This window comes from Akebia trifoliata, chromosome 12 (assembly GCF_017979445.1).
Source record: "Akebia trifoliata isolate Shusen 1 chromosome 12, ASM1797944v1, whole genome shotgun sequence".
NCBI classification, from domain to species: domain Eukaryota; kingdom Viridiplantae; phylum Streptophyta; class Magnoliopsida; order Ranunculales; family Lardizabalaceae; genus Akebia; species Akebia trifoliata.
In genome coordinates, this window is record NC_141386.1 from 11,825,506 (window position 1) to 11,835,914 (window position 10,409).

Sequence of the window (10,409 nt, forward strand, 5' to 3'; positions counted from 1 at the left end):
TAGGAATATACAGGCTTCGTTAAAGTTGCGATACAGTGATAGCCATGGGAAAGCCAAGTATGGAAAAAGAAAAGATTAGATAGAGAGAGGAAGAAATTACCTCGAAGCAAAGAGGTAACTACTACAGCAAAGTAAAATGAGAAAGAGAAAAAGTCTTTGCAGAAAAACAGAGAGAAGAATTAGCAGAATTCCAACATGATTGCAGACGAAGAATGCACTAAATCCCTTATTTATAAGAAGAGGCAAATGAGTACATACGCTTGAAAGGATTACTCGAATCCAACCGAAGTGTCGTAAATTGGTGGTAGTGCAAAGAGGCTAAGGGACATGTGGACAGATACAAATGAAGAAGAATCCATCTGGACCGTCAACAGAGACTCGAAGCTACATTGCATTGAATGCGTTGATTCGAAAATAGTAAGTACAATTATGAAAGGCCTAAGTAGCCAATAGGAAAGTAGAATTGCGTCTCGAGGAAACGAAGAGATCTTGTGCCTCCTCAAGAGGGGGTAGTTATAAAGGAAAATAATTGTGCAGTAATCTTAACCGTACACGTATCCAAGCCGGCTAAGTTGTACCTGACACAGATCAGCTGATAAGGCGTTGTCCAACAAGCAGGGCAGGTCAGAGCAAAGACCTCCCTAGTCTGGCTAGCAGGGCAGTACAACACTAAGTGAAGCCAATCCTGCTAGGTAGGGTAGGCTAGGCCTCGAGAAAACTGCAATACTGTTGCGTGCAAGAAAGTCCCAAAAATCCCAGAGAGGATCTCTACAGATAAGTTCGATGGATCTAAAATGTCCTGATTAGGTAAATAACCCCATTGAACCAGCAGAAATCCCATGATTGCAACCTATAGAGGGGAAACCCTAAGATAAGATAGGAAGGTTATATAGCACAGTAAGCACTATTGAAAGGGGGATTGGAAAGAGATCGAGAGCTAACCAATATTATTTACAGTTCCTCTGTCTCTCTAACTTGAGCATCGAATTGTCTGTGGCAGGTACCAGGCCATCGCGAGGAGGGATGCGCTAGGAACGATTTCGGATTGGTGCGGGTTAGGACCATTAGAGTTGTCCACCGAATTTCGATCGCACAAAGTTGGTTTAAACCTATTTCAGGAAAATGTTTGACTGCCTGTGTTGAACACTTTGTTCAAAACTACATTAATCGTTGATTTTATCCATTGAACCTCAATAATAAATTAAGACACATTGAGTCGACACGACTGAGTTTTTAGCAAACTCAACCATCTTTAAAACATAGAGTGACAATCTTAACACGACCAGTGAACATGACTCAAAAATAACATGAAATTAGTGGGTTTAGATCAAGCCTAACTAGGCTTTGATAATAATAATGTCAACCCATCTAACATGATTATTAAATGGGTCGGGTATAGGTTAAGGACGTCAACCCATTTTGACATGTTTAGTTATATTATCATTAATGTATAGTTCTGAATACACCAACAATTATTTAAGAATTTTTTTAAATTACCCTCTTTTTACTATAATTTTTTTCAGAATTTTTTCATAATACATTTTTTTTAAAATTCTATAAAATACAAAGGGTGTTTTAAGATATTTTTCAAATAATTAATGGTTAAGTTTTTAGTTTTAGAAAGACAATGCACTTTCCTTATGAAGTTATTTATTTATTTATATTTATATTTATTTTAATCTATTTTTTCATTGAAATCTAGAGGCATGTAGTGTTTGATTCTTAATATAGTGATTCATGTGGGCAAAACGACCCTCAGTAAGAATTAAGGCTTGTATTTTTATGTGATAATGAAGTAAGCTTTGCTTAGCCAATAATAATAATTATTATTATTATTATTATAATAATAAAATAATTTTCTTATTAAATTAGTAAGGAATGTTTTCTGAACACTTCACCTTATGGCATCCAAAAACATAATCTAATGCCTCATGATTGTAAAGGACAAAATTATATGTACTTTAATAAAAAAGATTTACAAAAATATGATTGTGACTTTATTTTTTATAATTATATTTTATTTTTGGTGGTGGAAATCATGCAACTTACTTTATTAAAATAAAGATTAGAATTTTATTAAACAAGTCATATATGGGTTGGGTCAGGTATACTATTTATAAATGGATATGATTTGAATTTAAGTTTTTTATACGATTATTAAATAGGTCGGATTTGAGTTTGTTTAATTTTCATAATACCCTTACTTCAACACTACAAGAACACAATCTGACTCGACCAACTGCCCCTCATATGCATGACTAATGATAATCAGACTTGGAAATTTTAACTCGGTCTGTTTTCAATCCACGTGGCAAGTGTATAAAATAATTGAAATTTTTCCTTGTGTATCTCGAAGAAAAAGATGTATGGTTCTGTGCAGTTGCCATGTCGGCTGAGTTAGAAATTTTGAACCAACTATATCGACTCTTTGTGCGTTAGTTCTATCTCGTACTACATGTACTACAAGAAGCATCCACGGAAAAGTCCAAAATTATAAACTTGTACTACAATAATAAAAAGCTATAACGTAAAATCAAATTTTATATACTTTAATCAATCTGTAGAAAGAGAACAACATTTGATTCTATACACCAAGTAGTAATTTTGTTTGGCTACATGGAAAAACAATTGGAATTGTTTCTAACTATAACTGTAACCGTCCGACTGCTTGGGACGGTTCTAGAAAGTGTGATCGATTCAGATTTGCGGTGACTTGAAGGCCTAGGAAGGTTCTCAGGAACAATGATCTCAAACGAATTCATATGCCACGGTGGACATGTCCTAGCATCACTCCATCTCATAGACTTGTTTTCGGTAACGACTGTAGCACGTAAATTCTCTGCAATGGCGCAGCTTTCACCACCCAACACAGGCCCTATCTCAGAACCAATGATCATGCATGCCATACCTATAAAACATTGGTTTCTCCATGAAACCTCCTTCTTTTGACTGGAAACACAAAAGAAAATGTTTGTAAGAATTCAATTTTAGATATCTGGCGCATGTTAGCAAAAACAGCTAATGAAATTCTAACTTGCGATTGGAGTAGAGGTTTTGCTCACCATGATATTTGATTGATCCTTGGAGGGCTAGAAGTAGAAATAGTGGATGGTGGGAGAAGTTTGAAGCAGCAACTGGTCGCAACGGCCATATTTTTCTCTTTTTCTTCTCCTTGGTTTTATCAATTCAATGGTCAGTTATTTATAAAGTTAAAATGGAGGACTGAAAGGTGTGCTTAGACTAAGAGGGTATTAGGTTGTTGGTCTTACCACGATTAGTTGGACAAAGACTGGAACGTTGGCGGTTTCTGTTGAAGACACGTGGGTTGGTCCCCTCCAATCAAGGACTTCTATTACTTGCCGTCTAAATACTTCTCCTACCAAGGGGATGCAAAATCCAACACGTATGTATAAGAAATTTTATGACCGACCTAATTTTTGGCCAACGCCCCTAACGCTATTTTCTCTCTCCTGCCCATAGTGAAAAAAAGAAAGCTTTATAATATGATCACCTTGTGACGTTCAAAAATATGATTTGATGCAATAGAGTTGTAGAGGACAAAATTATATGAATTTAAAAAAAATATTTATTTATTTTTTATCGTTGAATTTTATTTTTAAATTTAGGTGCTCGTTGACCGTCCATTTTCAATACCTTGGATCAAACTCAAAAAATAATATTTTTTGAATATGAACATTTTCATGAAATCTAAAAGGTTGTGTTGTCGGATTGTAAATGTGATAATCAATGTGCGCCCAACGATCCTTTTTAAGATTTGAAATCTAAAAAGGCAAGCCAAGAGACAAGATATGCTAAATGGGGAGTTCTATCGAATATCTCATGAAAGCCCACACCTCAGATGTCTAAACACGAAAGAAGCAAGGTTGGTTCTAGGAGAGATACATGAAGGGGTTTTTAGAAATTATTTGGGAGGAAGGTCCCTAGCCTACAAGGAAATGATCGAGGGGTAGTACTGGACATATATGCAAGAAGACAAAGAAATATGTTCAAATTGCTACAAGTGCCAAAAACATGCTCGAATGACTCACCAATCGTCGAAGGAGCTCCATCTGATCATCAGTCCTTAACCATTTGCTATCTAAGGGTTGGACATCATGGGACCATTCCCCAAAGCTAGTGGAATGAGGGAGTTCCTCATCGTAGGGACCGACTAGTTTACCAAATGGATAGAGGCTATACCATTGGATCAGATCAGAGAAGAAGACGTGGTCAAGTCCTACTAAGAATATATCATAACTAGGTTTGGAATACCCCACGGCGTGGTAAGTAATAACGATAAGTAGTTGAAAGGGAGCCATACTATGGCTTATTATCAAGAATACAGAATTCAGAGGTTAAACTCAAAACCAATTTATCCGTAAGGGAATAAGCAAGCTGAGGCATCGAACAAGACAATATTGGATAACTTGAAGAATAAATTGGAAGAGCGGAAATGAAGATGGGTGGACGAGCTACATAGCGTGCTATGGTTTGATGAGAACCTAGTTTTATTTTAGTAGGTAAATGAAATAAAAATTACCCAAGACAATAAGGTTGGTTCTTGAGAACCAAGCTTCATTATGTGAGGTGAATGAAATGAAAATTATCTAAGGTAATAAGATTAGTCCTATAAGAACCGAGCTTCATTCAGTGAGGTGAATGAAGTGAAAATTATTTAAGGCAATAAGGTCGGTCTTATGGAAGCCAAACTTCATTCTGTGAGGTGAATGAAGCAAAAATTATCTAAGGCAATGAATTCAGTTCTATGATAATCAAGTTTTATTCTATGAAGTGAGTAGAGTAAAAATTATCTAAAGGAAGATCATCTCTATGAGAATCGAGCTTCATTCTATGAGCTGAGTGGAGTAAAAATTATCTAAGGCAATAACATTGTCTCTATGAGAACCGAACATCACTCTAAAAGGTGAGTAGAAAAAAAAATTATCTAAACACAATAAAGTCGGTTCTATGAGTACCAAACTTTACTCTATGAGGTAAGTGGATAAATAATTATATAAGGCAATAGCGTCACTTCTATGGGAATCGAGTCTCACTTTATGAGGTGAGTGGAGTAAAAATTATCTAAGGTAATAAGGTTGGTTCTATGAGAATTGGGTTTCATTCTGTTAGGTGGGTGAGGTTAAGACTTACCCGAGGTAATAAGGTTCGATGGGAACCAAAATTTATTAGTTAAGGGAAACATGAATGACATAAATACAAAAGGTCAGGTAGAAATAAAGACAATGCAAGGATGGTGAAAGGAAATATTCATTGATATGAGAAAAGGTAGATAAAGAAAAAAATTTCAAGAGCATACATCGAAAAGGTCGGAAGGCGATAAGACAAGAGTGTCGTCAGAGGGAGTTGGGAAAGAAAAAAATCAGAGTTGATCGAGGACATGACCCGAGGATGAGCTTTCACAAACTCAAAAATAGTGGCCTTAAGCCAAATCGTGAGCCTCATTTCTTCTTTCAGAGCCTCCTCTCACTCCTTCAAACTTTCATCTAACTAATGTTGGAAGTCAGCCTTTTGATCTTCAAGATCTTTATTCTTCTATTTTTTATTTTTTTCGAGCTCCTTTTTCAACCGATCCACTTGATTCTAAGGCCATGGTACTCTGGGTCAGTTGGTTTTGCAGGTTCTTGAGCTTCTCCTATAGTCCTTCGACTTGACCCTTGAGGTTAGAAACCTCTTTATTTTTCACCTTCAAGAAGGAGCATGAGGAGTAAAAGCTTCAGAGTACATCCAACCTCCCCCTGGCAAGGGTAAACATGCCATGCTAAACCTGTAAGAATGATACCAAATTAAAAAAAAAAAATAATTTAAGTGAAATAAAGGATTGGAGAAGAAAATACCTGGGCTAGGTGGCTGTAAAACTTGTCGATAAAGGACACAAGGTCCTTATCTAGAATGTCTAAGGTTGTTTTCTTGTCAAAGGAGAGGAGGCTCATATCTACTAACCCTTGGGCAACTTGGGTCAACTAAAGCCAAAGCCCTTAAGGGAATTGTGGAGGAGAAAAATATCTAATAGTGAGAAAATGCGAAACTTGTGGTTCAGTTATCCCCACTCCCGAGCCAGTATAAGTCAAATCAAATCTAAAAAAGGATAATAAACAACGCAGGTGGATAAGGCGTGATGATCCCTGGGATCACAGGATTTGAGTGCGAGATCTCCTAGTCTTAAGGGAATGAAGATTGAACTTTTCAAAGAAGGAAAGTTAGTAGAGAGATATAGGGAAAGAAATAAGGGAATATGCTCTATAAAAAGGGGAAAACAGCACGCATTGAAGGTAAGGAATTCCTATATAAAAAATAGAGAGAAAATTTGAGATTCTTTCTGCATAACCTGATTTTGGCATCGGAGATTTTTCTTTTCAGGAAAAATTGGGCGAAAAGATGGAAACCGTGAAGATGGCATCGCTAAAAAGAAACTGATGCTGGAGCAGCAGAAAGCCTCGTGCTTACAATTGGTGCCGTCCGTGGGAAAACAAAAGTAGAAACATGACAAACACATGGCAAACACTAGGAATACTTGAAAGAGAATGGCAACCAAGGAGAACGTTGCAAGAGCTGCAGGGGATGCTGAGCAAACCACAATGTTGAAAGCAACAGAAGAGGGATGTGGGCAAGAAGATCAGGATAACTTGTCAGCACCAGACGTCCAGTAGTTACTGGCGTAGATCAGAGGAGATTTACAACGAAATTTGGATCGTCAGGCTGAAGAAATACGAGAACTGAAAAAGGGAGAATGAGCGCTTGAGGCAGCAAAGGGAAGAAGAATCAGGAAATCATGAAAGATCGAACAAAGAAGGAAGTCAGTACTTAGAAGACCACCATCACAGTCATGAGGCAAGAAGCGAAAGGAATCATGCATTCACAGAACCATACGCACTTCCAAACCCATTCACCATAAAGGAAGTTGAGGATATGCTCAAGCGCAGAAAGGAAGATGCCGCGAAGAGAGGGCAGGTTGGAAAACTTGCTCAGTCGATCGTCAGAGATCTAAGGACTTCCCCATTCTCTGTTATGATCATAAATGCTAAACCACCAAGGAAGTTTCACATGCCGAAATTCAATTCATTTGATGGGACGAAAAATCTAGTAGAGCATGTCATGCATTACAGAAACATGATGATCTTACATGAAGGAGACAACACTTTGATCTGCAATTTATTCCCCTCGATACTTAAGTCGGGAGCACTTTTCTGGTTTCAAGGCCTCCCATCCAGTACGATCGGTAATTTCCAGCAACTAGAGGAAATTTTCGTGGCACAATACATCCATAATAAAAGAAGGAAAATCAAAGTCAACGTCCTGTTTTATTTGCGACAGGAAGAAAAGAAAAGTGTTTATGATTTCACAGCTCGGTTCAGGAGTCAACTTCTTTCGATGAAGAACCCAGATGACGGAATAGTTGTTCAGGCATATGTGAACATGATCATACAGGGGACCAGGTTACATGAGGAGCTGGTGACAATCACCCCAAAGAGAATGGAAGACCTCTACGTGATAGCCAAAAAATTCATTACTTTGGAAGAAACTCTGAAAACCAGATCTAGGGAAGCTTTGGTATTGTCAAATGTGGCATCACCAACAAGTATAAGTCAGTGGAGAAGGAGAAACAAGGAGGACATGGGACCCAAAAAGAAGAAAACACGGGAACATTCAAGTCGAAGTATGTGGAATTCAAAACAAGTCTTGACCCACTTGACGGTGCCCCTCGGAGATACTGAGGCACATTCGAGAAGACCCAAGCTTCAAACTAGTGCCTCAGAATTATCGGGGACGACCGTGAATGCCCTATTGCGAGTATCACAAAGCAAAAAGATCATCCGATCGATAGTTGTTGGAAACTAAAACTTGTCATTTAAGACATGATCGATCAGGGAAAACTCAGAAGATAGATGGCAGAAGAAGAACCGAGGAAGCGAGATTTACCACCTCCTCCCCCGCGAAAACTCCCAAATTAGGATGAGAAAATTCAAAGGATAGTAAATATAATAGTAACAGAATTAACGGTAGATAGATCGTTGAGAATTCGAACGCGCTCAAAAATAAGGAAAGCACAACATGACCAAGAAGTATACCAAGTAACGGAAGGAATCAGGGTGGCTCGGGTACCAGAGTCGGTATGGGGGGATAAGGCAACGGTGTTCACCCCCGAAGATTTGGGAGGGGTGTCAAATCCTTACAATGACGCACTGGTTGTTAACTTAGAAGTTGGACCGGTCGATTTAAGGAGGATACTTATCGATGCAGGAAGCGCGGTTGACATTTTATTCTTATCGGCTACAGAACATATGGGTGTGTCGGAGGAATGGAGCAATTAGAAATCAGCATCTATGGATTAAACGGAAGCCCTGTGAGATCTGCAGGAGAGATTACCTTGCCCGTGTCTACCGAACCAAAAGTCATCATGACCAGGTTTGTTGTAGTCAATTTTGATTCAGCATATAACGTCATCCTCGGACGGAAATGGATTCATTCAATGCAAGCTATACCATCCACGTTCCATCAAGTCTTGTGTTTCCCAACCCTTCAAGGGTCCATGGAGATACGTGGAGATCAGCCAATGGCTCGGCAGTGTTTTACCTACACAATAAGAGACGAGAGGAGAAAAGAACATCATAAGAAGATCGAAGAAGAAAAAAACAATCCAACCAACCCTGAAGAACAATAGCAATTACAGAAATCGCAGCTTGTGAGTCGAGTATCTATGGTAGAGCAGGTAGCTAAGGTCAACTTGGGGGAAGAGGGAGCATATTTGACTTACATAGGGACGAAAATGAAAAAGGAGGAAGCAGGTAACCTAATTGAATTCCTGATAAAGAATAAAAATGTGTTTGCCTGGTCGTTAGAAGATATCCCAGGGTGGATTCACGGGTAACATGCCACCAGCTACATATAAATCTGAATGCCCGACCTATATAGTAGAAGCCACGAAGATTAGCGCCAAAGCTGAGATAAGTTGTGAATGAGGAGATAACCAAGCTTCTGAAGGCCGGATTCGTAAGGGAAGTACAGTTTCCATCATGGATCACAAACATAGTGGCGGTATGGAAGAAAGATGGACGGGTTAGAGTATGCATTGACTTTATTAATCTGAACCAAGCATGCCCGAAGGATGGATTTCCTCTCCCGAGGATCGACCGGTTGGTGGATGCAACAGCAGGACATGAAAGACTCTCATTCGTGGATGGGTATTCTAGTTATAATTAAATCTCGTTAGCTTCTGAAGATCAAGAGAAAATGTCTTTTATCACCGAGCAAGGTTTATTCTATTACATAGTAATGCCATTCGGACTAAAAAATATTGGGGCTACATATCAGAGGTTAGTCACACAAATGTTCGAGGATAAACTGGGGGACACTATAGAAGTCTATATTGATGATATGCTAGTGAAGAGAAAATGAGCGGAGGACCATTTGTTTGATCTGGATAACACGTTTGCCCATCTAAGAAAGTATAAAATGCACCCTAACCCAAAAAAATGCACATTCAGAGTATCCTCCGGGAAGTTTCTAGGATATATGGTCATAAGAAGGGGGATTGAAGCCAACCCAGATCAAATAAGGGCGCTGACGGAGATGGCCTCGCCAACTAACGTAAAGCAGATGCAAAAACTAGCAAGAAGGATAGCTGCTGAAAGCGCCCTTGATCCGCGGGGTATGCGAATCCATTTTTGACTTTGAGGTTTGGGAGTCGCCACCTAGTTATTACGGTCTAGGAACTGAACATTGACTCGAAATGGATAAACAAACAACTAATCTACTAAAAAATACTGAGTTCGGGGATCACATTACGGGAATGGAAGGTGTTAGGCACCAACCTCGCCCAACAAACACCGGTCTCTACTAATTCCCAAATAAACTATATTGCTAAAAAGACCTAAATAATAATAAAATAAAAATAGTCACCTATTTCGAATGCAACAATTTTGTTCCCTCAGATCTGATAGAACAATTCCTTGTACAGTACTCCTCGCTTCGTTCTGTCACTGGATTCGCTTCAAACCTCCCTGGTGAAGTACCTCCTTCTTAGATCTGAATATTTCTGACTTGTTTATGGATTTCTAGATGTTTTTAAAGGGTTTCTAGGTATTGTTTGAGCTAAAGTTGGGGTATGGATGTTAGGTAAGGAGTTGGAGCTTCAAAATTAGGGTTATGGGAGGCTAGGGAAGTTTTTTGACCTACTTTTCTTAAGATTTATTTTTTGATACGAAAATAGGTTGTAGGGACCCTTATTTATAGATTTTTTAAATTGCTTTTTAGATAGAGTTAGCTTTTAATTATAATTATTTTAGATAGAGTTAGTATTTAATTAGAATTATTTTTAAATAGAGTTAGTGTTTAATTAGAATTACATTAGATAATTTTATAGTTTAATTAGAATTCTATTAGATAGTTTT

The 10,409-nt window shown here is 38.3% G+C and overlaps 1 protein-coding gene across 1 annotated transcript; it reads right to left on the bottom strand.

The window, feature by feature from the left end:
• Positions 1–2,612: 2,612 nt before the first annotated feature.
• LOC147388897 (histone deacetylase-like protein) lies at positions 2,613–3,151 on the bottom strand. The gene is made up of 2 exons (XM_086419677.1): positions 3,063–3,151; positions 2,613–2,949 (listed from the first exon to the last, which is right to left on the bottom strand). Exons 1-2 carry the CDS (start codon positions 3,149–3,151, stop codon positions 2,613–2,615), a joined length of 426 nt encoding a protein of 141 aa, XP_086275803.1.
• Positions 3,152–10,409: the final 7,258 nt, after the last annotated feature.

Coding starts and splice junctions, on each gene's coding strand:
- LOC147388897 (XM_086419677.1), bottom strand. CDS start 3,151: ATGGCCGTTGCGACCAGTTGCTGCTTCAAACTTCTCCCACCATCCACT. Junction 2,950..3,062: donor AGGATCAATCAAATATCATG/GTGAGCAAAACC, acceptor TTGTGTTTCCAG/TCAAAAGAAGGAGGTTTCAT.